At 55.5% G+C, this 21,287-nt stretch overlaps 2 protein-coding genes and 1 long non-coding RNA gene across 3 annotated transcripts in view; 1 reads left to right on the top strand and 2 right to left on the bottom strand.

Moving 5' to 3' along the window:
* The window catches only part of LOC116937435 (DNA-dependent protein kinase catalytic subunit-like), a 69,801-nt gene extending 55,169 nt beyond the window's left edge, over window positions 1-14,632 (bottom strand). Inside the window, exons 1-3 of the mRNA XM_076058241.1 lie at window positions 14,572-14,632; window positions 7,447-7,720; window positions 3,961-4,209 (exon numbers count right to left, since the gene is read on the bottom strand). Coding sequence (XP_075914356.1) covers window positions 3,961-4,209; window positions 7,447-7,681 — 484 coding nt within the window. The 5' untranslated portion in view covers window positions 7,682-7,720; window positions 14,572-14,632. The remainder of the gene's footprint in view (window positions 1-3,960; window positions 4,210-7,446; window positions 7,721-14,571) is intronic.
* The window catches only part of LOC142908072 (uncharacterized), a 151,811-nt gene that overhangs the window by 51,090 nt on the left and 79,434 nt on the right, over window positions 1-21,287 (top strand). The window lies entirely within an intron of this gene.
* LOC142908070 (DNA-dependent protein kinase catalytic subunit-like) overlaps window positions 16,239-21,287 on the bottom strand; it is a 32,645-nt gene continuing 27,596 nt past the window's right edge. The window contains exons 11-12 of the mRNA XM_076058242.1: window positions 20,244-20,345; window positions 16,239-17,375 (exon numbers count right to left, since the gene is read on the bottom strand). Coding sequence (XP_075914357.1) covers window positions 16,955-17,375; window positions 20,244-20,345 — 523 coding nt within the window. The 3' untranslated portion in view covers window positions 16,239-16,954. The remainder of the gene's footprint in view (window positions 17,376-20,243; window positions 20,346-21,287) is intronic.

Below are 21,287 nucleotides of genomic sequence, written 5' to 3' on the forward strand. Positions count from 1 at the left end.
TGGCAGTCTGCTGCCCCGAGTAGAGGACTGTCCACCCCTCATGGTGGCAGGAGCCAGAGCCGGTCCACCGGACCTCCTGAATGCCGCATAGATCCAGGCGGTACCGGTCCAGCTCCCGACAGAGGAGTGGCAGCCTCTCCTCTGCAGTGAGCGTTCGAACATTCCACGTGGCCAACCGTAGTGGCTTTTTGTTGTTTCTGGAGTAGCCCCGAGGGTAGGTATTCAATCTCCTGGCTCCGCCAATTGGGGTTTGGCCAGGAGACGTCATAGACGCCTGGCCCCCCGGGGCCTCCGGCACAAGCTTAGTTGTTACATATTTCAGTTTAATTCGTAGTTTCGTGGTAATTAATTGAAGGTGGAGGGGTTACCAGCCCCTCGCACCCGTCCAGAGCCCCCGTTTAGCCCCTGTGGTGGACACATATGCCATGAGGGGAGGAGCCAATCAAAATTGGATCTCCCCCCACAGCGCTGTCCACGACAGAGTTGCCCGTCCGGCACCGCGAGGAGGTAGGGGGTTGTTTTGCACACACACACACAGGTACACACACACACACACAGGTACACACACACACACACACACAGGTACACACACACAGGTACACACACACAGGTACACACACACACACAGGTAACACGCACACACAGTACACACACACACACAGTACACACACAAAAGTACACACACACAGGTACACACACAGGTACACACACACACACAGGTACACACACACACAGGTACACACACACACAGGTACACACACACACAGGCACACACACAGGTACACACACACACACAGGTACACACACACACACACAGGTACACACACACACACACAGGTACACACACACACACACACAGGTACACACACACACACACAGGTACACACACACACACACAGGTACACACACACACACACACAGGTACACACACACACACACAGGTACACACACACAGGTACACACACACAGGTACACACACACACACACACAGGTACACACACACACACAGGTAACACGCACACACAGTACACACACACACACAGTACACACACAAAAGTACACACACACAGGTACACACACAGGTACACACACACACACAGGTACACACACACACAGGTACACACGCACACAGGTACACACACACACAGGCACACACACAGGTACACACACACACACACAGGTACACACACACACACAGGTACACACACACACACACACACAGGTACACACACACACACACACAGGTACACACACACACACACAGGTACACACACACAGGTACACACACACAGGTACACACACACACACACAGGTACACACACACACACACAGGTACACACACACAGTACACACACACACAGTACACACACACACAGGTACACACACACAGTACACACACACACAGGTACACACACACACACACAGGTACACACACACACACACAGGTACACACACACACAGGTACACACACACACAGGTACACACACACACAGGTACACACACACACACAGACACAGGTACACACACACACACACACAGGTACACACACACACACACAGGTACACACACACACAGGTACACACACACACACAGGTACACACACACACACAGGTACACACACACACACACAGGTACACACACACACACAGGTACACACACACACACACACAGGTACACACACACACACACAGTACACACACACACAGTACACACACACACACAGGTACACACACACACAGGCACACACACACAGGCACACACACACAGGTACACACACACACAGGCACACACACACAGGTACACACACACACAGGTACACACACACACACAGGTACACACACACACACACAGGTACACACACACAGGTACACACACACAGGTACACACACACACACACACAGGTACACACACACACACAGGTAACACGCACACACAGGTAACACGCACACACAGTACACACACACACACAGTACACACACAAAAGTACACACACACACACAGTACACACACAAAAGTACACACACACAGGTACACACACAGGTACACACACACACACAGGTACACACACACACAGGTACACACGCACACAGGTACACACACACACAGGCACACACACAGGTACACACACACAGGCACACACACACAGGTACACACACACAGGTACACACACACACACACAGGTACACACACACACACACAGGTACACACACACACACACAGGTACACACACACACACACACAGGTACACACACACACACACAGGTACACACACACACACACAGGTACACACACACAGGTACACACACACAGGTACACACACACAGGTACACACACACAGGTACACACACACACACACAGGTACACACACACAGTACACACACACACAGTACACACACACACAGGTACACACACACAGTACACACACACACAGGTACACACACACACACACAGGTACACACACACACAGGTACACACACACACAGGTACACACACACACACAGACACAGGTACACACACACACACAGGTACACACACACACACACAGGTACACACACACACACACAGGTACACACACACACACACAGGTACACACACACACACACAGGTACACACACACACACAGGTACACACACACACACAGGTACACACACACACACACAGGTACACACACACACACAGGTACACACACACACACACAGGTACACACACACAGGTACACACACACACACACAGGTACACACACACACACAGGTACACACACACAGGTACACACACACAGGTACACACACACACAGGTACACACACACACACACAGGTACACACACACACACACAGGTACACACACACACACAGGTACACACACAGGTACACACACACACACACACAGGTACACACACAGGCACACACACACACACAGGTACACACACACAGGTACACACACACACACACAGGTACACACACACACAGGTACACACACAGGTACACACACAGGTACACACACACACACACAGGTACACACACACACACACACAGGTACACACACACAGACACAGGTACACACACACAGACACAGGTACACACACACACACAGGCACACACACACACACAGGTACACACACACACACAGGTACACACACACACAGGCACACACACACACACACAGGCACACACACACAGGTACACACACACAGGTACACACACACACACAGGTACACACACACACACACAGGTACACACACACACACAGGTACACACACACACACACAGGTACACACACACACACACAGGTACACACACACACACAGGTACACACACACACACAGGTACACACACACAGGTACACACACACACAGGTACACACACACACACACAGGTACACACACACACACACACACAGGTACACACACACACACAGGTACACACACAGGTACACACACACACACACACAGGTACACACACAGGCACACACACACACACAGGTACACACACACAGGTACACACACACACACACAGGTACACACACACACAGGTACACACACAGGTACACACACAGGTACACACACACACACACAGGTACACACACACACACACACAGGTACACACACACAGACACAGGTACACACACACAGACACAGGTACACACACACACACAGGCACACACACACACACAGGTACACACACACACACAGGTACACACACACACAGGCACACACACACACACACAGGCACACACACACAGGTACACACACACAGGTACACACACACACAGGTACACACACACACACACACAGGTACACACACACACACAGGTACACACACACACACAGGTACACAAAGAGAGAGAGAGAGAGATCCCCACCCCCGTCCCACCACCGTGTCGGCAGCACGCCGATGTCGGCACGGTGACCCCCACCCCGACCCCCCTCGCCGCCCCGGCCCGGCACGGAGGAAGCTCCTCACCGGCCAAACTCCCCGGCACGCCGCCGGTGCCGCCGCCGCCGCCGCCGCCGCCGGAAGTCCCCGGCCTCGGGCTTCCGAATCCGGCGGCCAAGAGAGATCTCGGTGGCGGGCGCCGGGAGACTCGGGGGGGGAGGAGGAGCGACGAGGTGGACGACGAGGTGGACGCCGGCGACGCGGACGACGAGGGCAGAGAGTTGGGCCCAAAGTCAGCCGGCAGAGAGCCTCCCGTCAGCCAGTCGACCGTCCCGCCTGCGACAGGGACGGCGGTGTCACCCTCGAACTCAGCCACTCGCTCGGCCGCTCGCCCACCCGCCCGCCCGCTCGCTTGCCCGCCGACTCGCTCATTCACTCACCCGCCCGCTCACCCACTCACCCGCTCGCACACCCACACGCTCACCCACCCACCCGCTCGCTCATTCACTCACCCGCCCGCTCACCCACCCACCCGCTCACCCACTCGCTCACCCACCCACTCGCTCACCCACTCACCCACTCGCTCACCCACTCACCCACCCACTCGCTCACCCACCCGCCCGCTCACCCACCCGCTCGCCCACTCGCTCGCTCACCCACCCACCCGCTCACCCACCCGCTCGCCCGCTCACCCACTCACTCGCTCACCCACCCACCCGCTCACCCATCCGCTCGCTCACCCACCCACTCGCTCGCCAACTCGCTCATTCACTCAATCGCCCGCTCACCCACCCCTCGCCCGCTCACCCACTCACCCACTCGCACACCCACCCACCCACTCGCTCGCCCACCCACTCGCTCACCCACCCGCTCGCTCACCCACTCACCCACCCACTCGCTCACCCACTCACCCACCCACTCGCTCACCCACCCACTCGCTCACCCACCCGCTCGCACACCCACCCACCCGCTCACCCACTCACACATCCATTCACCCACTCACTCACCCACCTGCCCACTCACCCACTGACCCACCCACCCGCCCGCTCACCTCACTCGCTCATTCACTCATTCACCCACCCACCTACCTACTCACTCACCAACCCACTCACCCACCTACTCACCCACCCCACTCACCCACCCACCCACCCACTCACTCGCCCATTAACGCACTCCCTCACACACTAACCCATCCACCCGCCCGCCCACTCGCCTCACTCGCTCATTCACTCATTCGCCCACCCACCTACCTACTCACCCACCTATCCCACTCATCCACCCACCCACTCACTCACCCACCCGCCCACTAACCCACCCACCCGCCCACTCACTCACCAATTCACCCAATAAATCAATCATCAATCTAGCTATCATTTGCCCTAGCCAGGATAGCTTCTGTAACAAGAGCTGCTCCACAGCAGCTTAGTGAGGCCCTTACAGCCTGCTACAAAAAACACATTCTCCTGCGGAGAGAGGAGCTGGTAGCAACGTTGGGTTGCTCGGTCAATGGCCATGGTCAATGGCCAGGGTCAATGGCCAGGGTCAATGGCCAGGGTCAATGGCCAGGGTCAATGGCCAGGGTCAATGGCCAGGGTCAATGGCCAGGGTCAATGGCCAGGGTCAATGGTCAGGGTCAATGGCCAGGGTCAATGGCCAGGGTCAATGGCCAGGGTCAATGGCCAGGGTCAATGGCCAGGGTCAATGGCAAGGGTCAATGGCCAGGGTCAATGGCAAGGGTCAATGGCCAGGGTCAATGGCCAGGGTCAATGGCCAGGGTCAATGGCCAGGGTCAATGGCCAGGGTCAATGGCCAGGGTCAATGGCCAGGGTCAATGGCCAGGGTCAATGGCCAGGTTCAATGGCCAGGGTCAATGGCCAGGGTCAATGGCCAGGGTCAATGGCCAGGGTCAATGGCCAGGGTCAATGGCCAGGGTCAATGGCCAGGGTCAATGGCCAGGGTCAATGGCCAGGGTCAATGGCCAGGGTCAATGGCCAGGGTCAATGGCTAGGGTCAATGGCCAGGGTCAATGGCCAGGGTCAATGGCCAGGGTCAATGGCCAGGGTCAATGGCCAGGGTCAATGGCTAGGGTCAATGGCCAGGGTCAATGGCCAGGGTCAATGGCCAGGGTCAATGGCCAGGGTCAATGGCCAGGGTCAATGGCCAGGGGTCAATGGCCAGGGTCAATGGCCAGGGTCAATGGCCAGGGTCAATGGCCAGGGTCAACAACGGAGGCACCACCACGTGGTGTATTCCACACAATATGCCCGACTGTGAGGGCGGGCACAAGCCGGCGCGAGTTAAACGTTGAGTTTTATAAGGGCACCACGGGGTGACCAGCCCCTCAACACCCAGCCCTACCCCTCCCACCCAGCCCCACCCCTCCCACCCAGCCCCACCCCTCCCCTTTATGAATGCACCAACAGACAGACACAATGATCCCCTGTGGGCTACTGCTACTGCTGCTGCTGCTACTGCTGGTGCTGGTGGTGCTGCTGCTACTGCTGCTGCTACTGCTGCTGCTGCTACTGCTGCTGCTGCTACTGCTGCTGGTGCTGGTGGTGCTGGTGCTGCTGCTGCTGCTACTGCTGCTGCTACTGCTGCTGCTACTGCTGCTACTGCTGCTGCTACTGCTATTACTGCTGCTGCTGCTGGTGCTACTGATGCTGCTACTGCTACTGCTGCTACTGCTGCTGCTGCTACTGCTGCTACTACTACTGCTGCTACTGCTACTGCTGCTACTACTACTACTGCTGCTACTGCTGCTACTACTACTACTGCTGCTACTGCTGCTGCTGCTACTGCTGCTACTGCTGCTGCTACTGCTGCTGCTACTGCTGCTGCTGCTACTACTGCTGCTGCTGCTACTGGTGGTGTAACCAACCGGGAGGTTCCTACGGAGCACGAATAAACAATTTGGTGCACCTTGACTTAAATCGTTCGTGACTGCAGGAATTCAGATTCTCCCGGGGGCCTGTCGGTCCAAGTCACGTGGACAAAGCAAAGGATGATGATGATAATAATAATAATAAATAAACAACAGTCCTGCGCACGGTCCGATAGCAACACACGCCATCGTCATCAGGTGAAAAACTCAGCCAGAGTGCGGCTGCTCAGAACCCGCTATAGTTTGTTTTTTTCCACCCGACGCCGACCGCTTGCGTTGCTATCGAAACGTCCGCGATAACGTTATATATATTTTAATTATTATTATAATTATTATTATTACTTGCTCCATCTAGGCGGCTTCACCCAACGACCCGGAGAATATAATTATTCGGGTAGTCGAACACACAGCGCTCGCCCCTGACCAGTCTATACAAAGTTTTCGATTTAAAAGCTGTCGCGACTGCAAGGATTCATCTTCTTCGGTCCTTTCGGTAAAAGCCACCGCCACGCAGAACGCCGATAAAATAAGAAACCGATGGAACAGAGGAACGCGGTAGAATTCCCACGACGTTTCAGCCACAGCACAAGCGGCCTTCATCAGGCGAAGGGACGAGAGCGTCCGGAGGACAGCGCTGTACAAGTTTTGCGTTAAGCCGCCGCCGCTGCCGCCGCCGGCTGACATCACACCTGCTTCCTGGGTGAGACTGAACTCCGCCTGGATTGGCGTGGCCCTCACTCTGCCACCAGCGGCGGCGGCGGACGGACGCTGCTGTCCCTGGGCGGTGGCGGCGGAGGCGGTGGAGGCGGCGGTGGCGGCGGAGGCGGTGGAGGCGGCGGTGGCGGCGGAGGCGGTGGAGGCGGTGGTGGCGGCGGAGGCGGTGGTGGCGCTGCCCTGAGTCTCGACAAAGAGTGGCGTCTGCATGGAGTGGCTCCGCTTCCAGCTGGAGTCGATGGTGTAGTCCTAGGGGGTTACACGGGAGGGAGGGGTGGGGGCAGGGGTGGGGGCAGGGGTGGGGGGCAGGAGTGGGGGCAGGGGTGGGGTCAAAGTGTGAGTGTGAGTGAGTCAGGGGGTGAGTGTGAGGGTGAGTGTGAGGGTGAGTGTGAGGGTGAGTGTGAGTGAGTCAGGAGGTGAGGGTGAGTGTGAGTGAGTCAGGGGGTGAGTGTGAGGGTGAGTGTGAGGGTGAGTGAGTGAGTCAGGGGGTGAGGGTGAGTGTGATGGTGAGTGTGATGGTGAGTGTGATGGTGAGTGTGAGTGTGATGGTGAGTGTGATGGTGAGTGTGAGTGTGATGGTGAGTGTGATGGTGAGTGTGATGGTGAGTGTGATGGTGAGTGTGATGGTGAGTGTGAGTGTGATGGTGAGTGTGAGTGTGATGGTGAGTGTGAGTGTGATGGTGAGTGTGAGTGTGATGGTGAGTGTGATGGTGAGTGTGAGTGTGATGGTGAGTGTGATGGTGAGTGTGAGTGTGATGGTGAGTGTGATGGTGAGTGTGATGGTGAGTGTGATGGTGAGTGTGATGCTGAGTGTGATGGTGAGTGTGATGCTGAGTGTGATGCTGAGTGTGATGCTGAGTGTGATGGTGAGTGTGTGTGTGTGAGTGTGATGGTGAGTGTGATGGTGAGTGTGATGGTGAGTGTGATGGTGAGTGTGATGGTGAGTGTGATGGTGAGTGTGAGTGTGATGGTGAGTGTGATGGTGAGTGTGATGGTGAGTGTGATGGTGAGTGTGATGGTGAGTGTGTGTGAGTGTGATGGTGAGTGTGATGGTGAGTGTGATGGTGTGATGGTGAGTGTGATGGTGAGTGTGATGGTGAGTGTGATGGTGAGTGTGATGGTGAGTGTGAGTGTGATGGTGTGAGTGTGATGGTGAGTGTGATGGTGAGTGTGATGGTGAGTGTGAGTGTGATGGTGAGTGTGATGGTGAGTGTGATGGTGAGTGTGATGGTGTGAGTGAGTGTGATGGTGAGTGTGATGGTGAGTGTGATGGTGAGTGTGATGGTGAGTGTGTGTGAGTGAGTGTGATGGTGAGTGTGATGGTGAGTGTGATGGTGAGTGAGTGTGATGGTGAGTGTGTGAGTGTGAGTGTGTGAGTGTGTGAGTGTGATGGTGAGTGTGATGGTGAGTGTGAGTGTGATGGTGAGTGTGATGGTGAGTATGATGGTGAGTGAGTGTGATGGTGAGTGTGATGGTGAGTATGATGGTGAGTGTGATGGTGAGTGAGTGCGATGGTGAGTGTGATGGTGAGTGTGATGGTGAGTGTGATGGTGAGTGAGTGCGATGGTGAGTGTGATGGTGAGTGTGATGGTGAGTGTGATGGTGAGTGTGATGGTGAGTGTGATGGTGAGTGAGTGTGATGGTGAGTGAGTGTGATGGTGAGTGTGATGGTGAGTGTGATGGTGAGTGTGTGTGTGAGTGTGATGGTGAGTGTGATGGTGAGTGTGTGTGTGAGTGTGATGGTGAGTGTGATGGTGAGTGTGAGTGTGATGGTGAGTGGTGTGAGTGTGATGGTGAGTGTGATGGTGAGTGTGATGGTGAGTGTGATGGTGAGTGTGATGGTGAGTGAGTGTGATGGTGAGTGTGAGTGTGATGGTGAGTGTGATGGTGAGTGTGATGGTGAGTGTGTGTGAGTGTGATGGTGAGTGTGATGGTGAGTGTGATGGTGAGTGAGTGTGATGGTGAGTGTGAGTGTGATGGTGAGTGTGATGGTGAGTGTGATGGTGAGTGGTGTGTGTGAGTGAGTGTGATGGTGAGTGTGATGGTGAGTGTGAGTGAGTGTGTGAGTGTCACCGTGAACACGCAGTGCCCCAGCGGGTGAAGGAAGAGTGGGCGTGTGTAGTCGGGGCTGAGCGAGCTACGCTGTAGCAGGGCGTGAGTGTGAGTGTGATGGTGAGTGTGATGGTGAGTGTGATGGTGAGTGTGATGGTGAGTGTGATGGTGAGTGTGATGGTGAGTGTGTGAGTGTGTGTGTGAGAGTGTGAGTGTCACCGTGAACACGCAGTGCCCCAGCGGGTGAAGGAAGAGTGGGCGTGTGTAGTCGGGGCTGAGCGAGCTACGCTGTAGCAGGGCGTGAGTGTGATGGTGAGTGTGATGGTGAGTGAGTGTGTGAGTGTCACCGTGAACACACAGTGCCCCAGCGGGTGAAGGAAGAGTGGGCGTGTGTAGTCCGGGCTGAGCGAGCTACGCTGTAGCAGGGCGTGAGTGTGAGTGTGATGGTGAGTGTGATGGTGAGTGTGATGGTGAGTGTGAGTGAGTGTGATGGTGAGTGTGAGTGTGTGAGTGTGATGGTGAGTGTGATGGTGAGTGTGATGGTGAGTGTGATGGTGAGTGTGTGTGATGGTGAGTGTGATGGTGAGTGTGTGTGTGAGTGTGTGTGTGAGTGTGATGGTGAGTGTGTGTGTGAGTGTCACCGTGAACACGCAGTGCCCCAGCGGGTGAAGGAAGAGTGGGCGTGTGTAGTCCGGGCTGAGCGAGCTACGCTGTAGCAGGGCGTGAGTGTGATGGTGAGTGTGATGGTGAGTGTGATGGTGAGTGTGATGGTGAGTGTGTGTGATGGTGAGTGTGATGGTGAGTGTGTGTGTGAGTGTGATGGTGAGTGTGATGGTGAGTGTGTGTGTGAGTGTCACCGTGAACACGCAGTGCCCCAGCGGGTGAAGGAAGAGTGGGCGTGTGTAGTCGGGGCTGAGCGAGCTACGCTGTAGCAGGGCGTGAGTGTGAGTGTGATGGTGAGTGTGATGGTGAGTGTGATGGTGAGTGTGAGTGTGTGTGTGAGTGTGTGAGTGTGATGGTGAGTGTGTGTGTGAGTGTGAGTGATGGTGAGTGTGATGGTGAGTGTGATGCTGAGTGGTGTGAGTGTGTGTGTGAGTGTCACCGTGAACACGCAGTGCCCCAGCGGGTGAAGGAAGAGTGGGCGTGTGTAGTCGGGGCTGAGCGAGCTACGCTGTAGCAGGGCGTGAGTGTGAGTGTGATGGTGAGTGTGATGGTGAGTGAGTGTGTGAGTGTGTGAGTGTGATGGTGAGTGTGTGTGTGAGTGTGATGGTGAGTGTGATGGTGAGTGTGATGGTGAGTATGATGGTGAGTGAGTGTGATGGTGAGTGTGTGTGAGTGTGATGGTGAGTGTGATGGTGATGGTGAGTGTGTGTGATGGTGAGTGTGAGTGTGTGATGGTGTGAGTGTCACCGTGAACACGCAGTGCCCCAGCGGGTGAAGGAAGAGTGGGCGTGTGTAGTCGGGGCTGAGCGAGCTACGCTGTAGCAGGGCGTGAGTGTGAGTGTGATGGTGAGTGTGATGGTGAGTGTGTGTGTGAGTGTGATGGTGAGTGTGATGGTGAGTGTGTGAGTGTCACCGTGAACACGCAGTGCCCCAGCGGGTGAAGGAAGAGTGGCCGTGTGTAGTCGGGGCTGAGCGAGCTACGCTGTAGCAGGGCGTGAGTGTGAGTGTGATGGTGAGTGTGATGGTGAGTGTGATGGTGAGTGTGATGGTGAGTGTGATGGTGAGTGTGATGGTGAGTGTGTGAGTGTCACCGTGAACACGCAGTGCCCCAGCGGGTGAAGGAAGAGTGGGCGTGTGTAGTCGGGGCTGAGCGAGCTACGCTGTAGCAGGGCGTGAGTGTGATGGTGAGTGTGATGGTGAGTGGTGTGAGTGTGATGGTGATGGTGTGAGTGTCACCGTGAACACGCAGTGCCCCAGCGGGTGAAGGAAGAGTGGCCGTGTGTAGTCGGGGCTGAGCGAGCTACGCTGTAGCAGGGCGTGAGTGTGAGTGTGTGAGTGTGTGAGTGTCACCGTGAACACACAGTGCCCCAGCGGGTGAAGGAAGAGTGGCCGTGTGTAGTCGGGGCTGAGCGAGCTACGCTGTAGCAGGGCGTGAGTGTGATGGTGAGTGTGATGGTGAGTGTGTGTGTGAGTGTGTGTGATGGTGATGGTGAGTGTGTGTGTGTGATGGTGTGATGGTGAGTGTGTGAGTGAGTGTGTGAGTGTGTGATGGTGAGTGTGTGAGTGTGATGGTGTGAGTGTCACCGTGAACACGCAGTGCCCCAGCGGGTGAAGGAAGAGTGGGCGTGTGTAGTCGGGGCTGAGCGAGCTACGCTGTAGCAGGGCGTGAGTGTGAGTGTGATGGTGAGTGTGATGGTGAGTGTGAGTGTGATGGTGTGAGTGTCACCGTGAACACGCAGTGCCCCAGCGGGTGAAGGAAGAGTGGCCGTGTGTAGTCGGGGCTGAGCGAGCTACGCTGTAGCAGGGCGTGAGTGTGATGGTGAGTGTGATGGTGAGTGTGATGGTGAGTGTGATGGTGAGTGTGATGGTGAGTGTGATGGTGTGAGTGTCACCGTGAACACACAGTGCCCCAGCGGGTGAAGGAAGAGTGGGCGTGTGTAGTCGGGGCTGAGCGAGCTACGCTGTAGCAGGGCGTGAGTGTGATGGTGAGTGTGATGGTGAGTGTGTGTGTGAGTGTGATGGTGAGTGTGTGTGTGATGGTGAGTGTGATGGTGTGAGTGTCACCGTGAACACGCAGTGCCCCAGCGGGTGAAGGAAGAGTGGGCGTGTGTAGTCCGGGCTGAGCGAGCTACGCTGTAGCAGGGCGTGAGTGTGAGTGTGATGGTGAGTGTGTGTGTGAGTGTGTGTGATGGTGATGGTGAGTGTGTGTGTGTGATGGTGTGAGTGTCACCGTGAACACGCAGTGCCCCAGCGGGTGAAGGAAGAGTGGCCGTGTGTAGTCGGGGCTGAGCGAGCTACGCTGTAGCAGGGCGTGAGTGTGATGGTGTGATGGTGAGTGTGTGAGTGTGTGAGTGTGATGGTGAGTGTGATGGTGAGTGTGATGGTGTGTGAGTGTGTGTGATGGTGATGGTGAGTGTGAGTGTGTGATGGTGTGAGTGTCACCGTGAACACACAGTGCCCCAGCGGGTGAAGGAAGAGTGGCCGTGTGTAGTCGGGGCTGAGCGAGCTACGCTGTAGCAGGGCGTGAGTGTGATGGTGAGTGTGATGGTGAGTGTGATGGTGAGTGATGGTGATGTGTGATGGTGAGTGTGTGTGATGGTGAGTGTGTGTGAGTGAGTGTGAGAGTGTCACCGTGAACACGCAGTGCCCCAGCGGGTGAAGGAAGAGTGGCCGTGTGTAGTCGGGGCTGAGCGAGCTACGCTGTAGCAGGGCGTGAGTGTGAGTGTGATGGTGAGTGTGTGTGTGAGTGTGTGTGTGTGATGGTGAGTGTGTGTGTGTGATGGTGTGAGTGTCACCGTGAACACGCAGTGCCCCAGCGGGTGAAGGAAGAGTGGCCGTGTGTAGTCGGGGCTGAGCGAGCTACGCTGTAGCAGGGCGTGAGTGTGAGTGTGATGGTGAGTGTGATGGTGAGTGTGTGAGTCAGGGGGTGAGTGTGATGGTGAGTGTGTGAGTGTCACCGTGAACACGCAGTGCCCCAGCGGGTGAAGGAAGAGTGGGCGTGTGTAGTCGGGGCTGAGCGAGCTACGCTGTAGCAGGGCGTGAGTGTGAGTGTGATGGTGAGTGTGATGGTGAGTGTGATGGTGAGTGTGTGTGTGAGTGTGAGTGTGTGAGTGTGTGAGTGTCACCGTGAACACGCAGTGCCCCAGCGGGTGAAGGAAGAGTGGCCGTGTGTAGTCGGGGCTGAGCGAGCTACGCTGTAGCAGGGCGTGAGTGTGAGTGTGATGGTGAGTGTGTGTGTGAGTGTGTGTGTGTGATGGTGAGTGTGTGTGTGTGATGGTGTGAGTGTCACCGTGAACACGCAGTGCCCCAGCGGGTGAAGGAAGAGTGGCCGTGTGTAGTCGGGGCTGAGCGAGCTACGCTGTAGCAGGGCGTGAGTGTGAGTGTGATGGTGAGTGTGATGGTGAGTGTGTGTGTGATGGTGTGAGAGTGTCACCGTGAACACGCAGTGCCCCAGCGGGTGAAGGAAGAGTGGCCGTGTGTAGTCGGGGCTGAGCGAGCTACGCTGTAGCAGGGCGTGAGTGTGAGTGTGATGGTGAGTGTGATGGTGTGTGTGATGGTGAGTGTGTGTGAGTGTGATGGTGAGTGTGTGTGTGTGTGATGGTGAGTGTGAGTGTGTGTGTGAGTGTGTGAGTGTGATGGTGAGTGTGTGTGTGAGTGTGAGTGATGGTGAGTGTGATGGTGAGTGTGATGCTGAGTGGTGTGAGTGAGTGTGTGAGTGTCACCGTGAACACGCAGTGCCCCAGCGGGTGAAGGAAGAGTGGGCGTGTGTAGTCGGGGCTGAGCGAGCTACGCTGTAGCAGGGCGTGAGTGTGAGTGTGATGGTGAGTGTGTGTGTGTGAGTGTGATGGTGTGAGTGTGATGGTGAGTGTGATGGTGAGTGTGATGGTGAGTGTGTGAGTGTCACCGTGAACACGCAGTGCCCCAGCGGGTGAAGGAAGAGTGGCCGTGTGTAGTCGGGGCTGAGCGAGCTACGCTGTAGCAGGGCGTGAGTGTGATGGTGAGTGTGATGGTGAGTGTGTGAGTGTGATGGTGAGTGTGATGGTGAGTGTGATGGTGAGTGTGTGAGTGTCACCGTGAACACGCAGTGCCCCAGCGGGTGAAGGAAGAGTGGCCGTGTGTAGTCGGGGCTGAGCGAGCTACGCTGTAGCAGGGCGTGAGTGTGATGGTGATGGTGAGTGTGATGGTGAGTGTGTGTGAGTGAGTGTGAGAGTGTCACCGTGAACACGCAGTGCCCCAGCGGGTGAAGGAAGAGTGGCCGTGTGTAGTCGGGGCTGAGCGAGCTACGCTGTAGCAGGGCGTGAGTGTGAGTGTGATGGTGAGTGTGATGGTGTGAGTGTGATGGTGAGTGTGATGGTGAGTGGTGTGAGTGAGTGTGTGAGTGTCACCGTGAACACGCAGTGCCCCAGCGGGTGAAGGAAGAGTGGCCGTGTGTAGTCCGGGCTGAGCGAGCTACGCTGTAGCAGGGCATGAGTGTGAGTGTGTGAGTGTGTGAGTGTCACCGTGAACACGCAGTGCCCCAGCGGGTGAAGGAAGAGTGGCCGTGTGTAGTCGGGGCTGAGCGAGCTACGCTGTAGCAGGGCGTGAGTGTGAGTGTGATGGTGAGTGTGATGGTGAGTGTGTGTGTGATGGTGTGAGAGTGTCACCGTGAACACGCAGTGCCCCAGCGGGTGAAGGAAGAGTGGCCGTGTGTAGTCGGGGCTGAGCGAGCTACGCTGTAGCAGGGCGTGAGTGTGAGTGTGATGGTGAGTGTGATGGTGAGTGAGTGTGTGTGTGAGTGTGTGTGTGTGATGGTGTGTGTGTGTGTGAGTGTGATGCTGAGTGGTGTGAGTGAGTGTGTGAGTGTCACCGTGAACACGCAGTGCCCCAGCGGGTGAAGGAAGAGTGGCCGTGTGTAGTCGGGGCTGAGCGAGCTACGCTGTAGCAGGGCGTGAGTGTGAGTGTGATGGTGAGTGTGATGGTGAGTGAGTGTGTGTGTGAGTGTGTGTGTGTGATGGTGTGTGTGTGTGTGAGTGTGATGGTGAGTGGTGTGAGTGAGTGTGTGAGTGTCACCGTGAACACGCAGTGCCCCAGCGGGTGAAGGAAGAGTGGCCGTGTGTAGTCGGGGCTGAGCGAGCTACGCTGTAGCAGGGCGTGAGTGTGAGTGTGATGGTGAGTGTGATGGTGAGTGTGATGGTGAGTGTGAGTGTGTGATGGTGAGTGTGATGGTGAGTGTGATGGTGAGTGGTGTGAGTGTGATGGTGAGTGTGTGAGTGTCACCGTGAACACACAGTGCCCCAGCGGGTGAAGGAAGAGTGGCCGTGTGTAGTCGGGGCTGAGCGAGCTACGCTGTAGCAGGGCGTGAGTGTGAGTGTGTGAGTGAGTGTGTGAGTGTCACCGTGAACACGCAGTGCCCCAGCGGGTGAAGGAAGAGTGGCCGTGTGTAGTCGGGGCTGAGCGAGCTACGCTGTAGCAGGGCGTGAGTGTGATGGTGAGTGTGATGGTGAGTGTGATGGTGAGTGTGAGTGTGTGATGGTGTGAGTGTCACCGTGAACACGCAGTGCCCCAGCGGGTGAAGGAAGAGTGGCCGTGTGTAGTCGGGGCTGAGCGAGCTACGCTGTAGCAGGGCGTGAGTGTGATGGTGAGTGTGATGGTGAGTGTGTGTGTGATGGTGTGAGTGTCACCGTGAACACGCAGTGCCCCAGCGGGTGAAGGAAGAGTGGCCGTGTGTAGTCGGGGCTGAGCGAGCTACGCTGTAGCAGGGCGTGAGTGTGATGGTGAGTGTGATGGTGAGTGTGAGTGTGATGGTGAGTGTGATGGTGAGTGTGTGAGTGTGATGGTGAGTGTGATGGTGAGTGTGATGGTGAGTGAGTGTTTGAGTGTCACCGTGAACACGCAGTGCCCCAGCGGGTGAAGGAAGAGTGGCCGTGTGTAGTCGGGGCTGAGCGAGCTACGCTGTAGCAGGGCGTGAGTGTGAGTGTGATGGTGAGTGTGATGGTGAGTGTGATGGTGAGTGTGAGTGTGTGATGGTGAGTGTGATGGTGAGTGTGATGGTGAGTGTGATGGTGAGTGTGTGTGTGAGTGTGATGCTGAGTGGTGTGAGTGAGTGTGTGAGTGTCACCGTGAACACGCAGTGCCCCAGCGGGTGAAGGAAGAGTGGCCGTGTGTAGTCGGGGCTGAGCGAGCTACGCTGTAGCAGGGCGTGAGTGTGAGTGTGATGGTGAGTGTGATGGTGAGTGTGATGGTGAGTGTGATGGTGAGTGTGATGGTGAGTGTGTGAGTGTCACCGTGAACACGCAGTGCCCCAGCGGGTGAAGGAAGAGTGGCCGTGTGTAGTCGGGGCTGAGCGAGCTACGCTGTAGCAGGGCGTGAGTGTGATGGTGAGTGTGATGGTGAGTGTGATGGTGAGTGGTGTGTGTGATGGTGTGAGTGTCACCGTGAACACGCAGTGCCCCAGCGGGTGAAGGAAGAGTGGCCGTGTGTAGTCGGGGCTGAGCGAGCTACGCTGTAGCAGGGCGTGAGTGTGAGTGTGATGGTGAGTGTGTGTGTGAGTGAGTGTGAGAGTGTCACCGTGAACACGCAGTGCCCCAGCGGGTGAAGGAAGAGTGGCCGTGTGTAGTCGGGGCTGAGCGAGCTACGCTGTAGCAGGGCGTGAGTGTGATGGTGAGTGTGATGGTGAGTGTGATGGTGAGTGTGTGAGTGTGATGGTGAGTGTGTGTGAGTGTCACCGTGAACACGCAGTGCCCCAGCGGGTGAAGGAAGAGTGGCCGTGTGTAGTCGGGGCTGAGCGAGCTACGCTGTAGCAGGGCGTGAGTGTGATGGTGAGTGTGATGGTGAGTGTGTGAGTGTCACCGTGAACACACAGTGCCCCAGCGGGTGAAGGAAGAGTGGCCGTGTGTAGTCGGGGCTGAGCGAGCTACGCTGTAGCAGGGCGTGAGTGTGATGGTGATGGTGAGTGTGATGGTGATGGTGAGTGTGAGTGTGTGATGGTGTGAGTGTCACCGTGAACACGCAGTGCCCCAGCGGGTGAAGGAAGAGTGGCCGTGTGTAGTCGGGGCTGAGCGAGCTACGCTGTAGCAGGGCGTGAGTGGCGTTTCCCAGGAAGCGTCGCTCCGTGCGGGCGCTGTGCAGCAGCCTCACGGCGCCCAGCGCCCTCGCCAGCGCCCCCGGGGGTAGGCGGCACTCGTGGGCCCAGAAGGCGCGGACGCTCAGCCTGGGGGCACGGTGGGGGGGGGCACGGGGGGGGGCACGGGGGGGGGGGGGCACGGGGGGGCACGTTCAGCCTGGGGGCACGGTGAGAACTTTGAGCGGCAGCGGCGGCGGCGTCGTCATCTGCACCCTGGGGTTTGTGTGTGTGTCTGTGTGTGTGTGTCTGTGTGTGTCTGTGTGTGTGTGTCTGTGTGTGTCTGTGTGTGTGTGTGTGTGTCTGTGTGTGTGTGTGTGTGTCTGTGTGTGTGTGTGTCTGTGTGTGTCTGTGTGTGTGTACGTGTGTCTGTGTGTCTGTGTGTGTGTCTGTGTGCGTGTGTGTGTGTACGTGTGTGTGTACATGTGTGTGTGTGTCTGTGTGTGTCTGTGTGCGTGTGTGCGTGTGTGTATGTCTGTGTGTGTGTCTGTGTGTGTGTGTCTGTGTGCGTGTATGTGTGTCTGGGGAGCGATAGTGTAGTGGTTAGCGCTACGCTGCGCTATGAACCTGGCGACCCGGGTTCAATTCCCGCTCACGGCCAACACCAGTGACGATTATCTGAACCGGTGCTGGGCCTCCCCTAGGTCGACTCAGCCTCAAATGAGTACCTGGTGCGGTGTGTAAACATCGCCACTAGGGAGACAAAGGCGGTCGGGCGTGGTGCTGGCCACCCACCCCCTCGTGTACCGTTCCGGCCTTCATAGGTGCTCGCTAACAACACTTGCCCCTACAGTCTGTTACAGGCTATATGGGGGATCTTTGTTTTGTGTCTGTGTGCGTGTGTGTGCGTCTGTGTGTGTCTGTGTGCGTGTGTGTCTGTACGTGTGTGTGTGTACGTGTGTCTGTGTGCGTCTGTGTGCGTCTGTGTGCGTCTGTGTGCGTGTGTCTGTGTGCGTGTGTCTGTGTACGTGTGTGTGTGTACGTGTGTGTGTGTGTCTGTGTGTGTCTGTGTGCGTCTGTGTGTGTCTGTGTGCGTATGTGTGTGTACGTGCGTGTGTGTACGTGTGTGTGTGTGTGTCTGTGTGTGTCTGTGTGCATCTGTGCGTGTGTGTGTCTGCGTGTGTGTCTGCGTGTGTGTCTGTGCGTGTGTGTGTCTGCGTGTGTGTGTCTGCGTGTGTGTGTCTGTGCGTGTGTGTGTGCATGTTTGCGTGAGTGTGTGAGTGTGTGTCTGTCTGTGTGTCTGCGTGTGTGTGTCTGCGTGTGTGTCTGTGTGTGTGTCTGTGTCTGTGTGTCTGTGCGTGTGTGTGCCCCCACCAAAACTAAGCACCTGCCTGGGTATTTTGTACCATCGGACACTCCACCCCCACAACTCCCAATCGGTGATGGGGCAGTTGTGGAGAGAGTGGAGAGTTTCCCATACCTGGGCAGTGTGCTTATGACCGGCTCCAGTTTAACAGCAGAGGTCTCACTCCGAATCAGTCGAGCGGCAATATATTTTCATCGGTTGCGTAACGCTGTGTGGAAGCTACCTGGTCTGTCGCTCCGCACTAAGCTTCAGGTCTTCTCGGCCACGGTCATTCCCTCCCTTCTCTACGCTTGCGAAACGTGGACCCCCCTAATGGAACATCTTCGCCGGTTAGAAACATTTAGGCTGGCCTGCCTATGACCAATCCTGGGTTTAACCAGACTGGATTGTGTGAGGAGCTCACAAATCCTTGAAAGACCTGGGCAAGGTCCCATCGGTGAGCTCCTCCGGCGGGCAAGGCTGCGTTGGCTGGGTCATGTAGCCCGCATGCCCAGCCACCGCATGCCGAAAGAGCTTTTGTTCGGCCGGATCGAGGGGGCTAAACGGGCGCGGCACGGGCTAGAGAAGAGATGGAGTGACGTGGTACAGGAGGACGTGGAGCTGAGTGGACTTGCCGATGACTGGTACCAGCGGTGTCAAGATCGGCCTCTGTGGAGGAGGCTCGTGAAGGACGCTACTGTGCAGGTGGAGGTAGTCGCCCTCCAACAACAACGGAGGGCGGAGGAGCGACGCTCAGAACAACGAGCGGAGCGCCGGGTGGCTAAAGCACAGCAGGTTGGCACAGTAGGGGGCACAGGTGGTGCATCAGCCAGTCATCTCAGTCAGTCGACCCGTGGCACCTGGGTCTGCCCCGTGACCTCCTTCCAGCGGGCATTCGACACTTCACGTGGCCTCAAGGTGCACATAGCCTGGCACAAGCGTCGTGGTGACGTCACCGCCACTTAGTGGCGAATGGCGGTTGTTGTTGTTGTTGTGTCTGTGTACGTGTGAGTGTGTGTACGTGTGTGTATGTCTGTGTGTGTATATGTGAGTGTGTATGTGTATGTATGAATGTGTGTACGTGAGTGTATGTGAGTGTGTACGTGTGAGTGTGTGTATGTATGTGTGTACGTGTGTATGTGTGTACATGTGTGTGTGTGTATGTGTATGTATGTGTGTACGTGTGTATGTGAGTGAGTGTGTGTATGTACGTGTGTACGTGTGTGTGTGCGTGCGCCCTGGGGTGTACGTGTGTGTGTGTATGTGAGTGTGTACGTGTGTGTGTGTGTGTATGTGAGTGTGTATGTGAGTGTGTGTATGTACGTGTGTACGTGTGTGTGTGTGTGTGCGTGCCCTGGGGTGTACGTCGGTGTGTGTATGTGTGTACGTGTGTGTATGTATGTGAGTGTGTACGTGTATGTGTGTACGTGTGTATGTGTGTACACGTGTGTGTGTGTGTGTATGTACGTGTGTACGTGTGTGTGTGTGCGTGCGCCCTGGGGTGTACGTGTGTGTGTATGTGAGTGTGTACGTGTATGTGTGTACGTGTGTACGTGTGTACACGTGTGTACGTGTGTGTGCGTGCGCCCTGGGGTGTACGTGTGTGTGTATGTGAGTGTGTACGTGTGTGTGTGTGTGCGTGTGCCCTGGGGTGTCCGCCCGTTCTCCCTCACTGGAGCTCCGTGCTGGGGTCCGCCAGTCCCAGCAGCAGCGCTTCTCTGGCGGCGGAGAGGACGCGGAGCTCCACGGGAGAGCCACCTGACGCCACCAACTCACTGCAGCAACACGCAAAGACAAACATTAACAAGACTGCTAAGACAGAGACTACTAAGACTACTAAGACTAAGACAAAGACCAACATTAACAAGACTGCTAAGACAGAGACTACTAAGACTACTAAGACTGAGACTACTAAGACTACTAAGACTAAGACTACTAAGACTACTAAGACTGAGACTACTAAGACTACTAAGACTAAGACTACTAAGACTACTAAGACAAAGACAAACATTAACAAGACTAAGACAGAGACTACTAAGACTTAGACTACTAAGACAAAGACCAACATTAACAAGACCAAAACAGAGACTACTAAGACTACTAAGACTAAGACAAAGACCAACATTAATAAGACTACTAAGACTACTAAGACTACTAAGACTAAGACTACTACGATTACTAAGACTACTAAGACTAAGACTACTACGATTACTAAGACTACTAAGACTAAGACTACTACGATTACTAAGACTACTAAGACTAAGACTACTAAGATTACTAAGACTACTAAGATTACTAAGACTACTAAGACTACTAAGACTAAGACTACTAAGACTACTAAGACTAAGACTACTAAGACTACTGAGACTACTAAGACTACTAAGACTACTAAGACTGAGACTACTAAGACTACTAAGACTCAAACTAAGACTACTAAGACTACTAAGACTACTAAGACTGAGACTACTAAGACTACTAAGACTACTAAGACTGAGACTACTAAGACTACTAAAACTACTAAGACTACTAAGACTAAGACTACTAAGACTACTAAGACTAAGTCTACTAAGACTACTAAGACTACTAAAACTACTAAGACTACTGATACTAAGACTACTAAGACTAAGACTACTAAGACTAAGACTACTAAGACTACTAAGACTAAGACTACTAAGACTACTAAGACAAAGACTACTAAGACAAAGACTACTAAGACT

This window comes from Petromyzon marinus (assembly GCF_048934315.1).
Source record: "Petromyzon marinus isolate PM22_M1 ecotype Great Lakes invasive population chromosome 69 unlocalized genomic scaffold, UKy_Petmar_22M1.pri1.0 chr69_unloc.1, whole genome shotgun sequence".
NCBI lineage: Eukaryota > Metazoa > Chordata > Hyperoartia > Petromyzontiformes > Petromyzontidae > Petromyzon > Petromyzon marinus.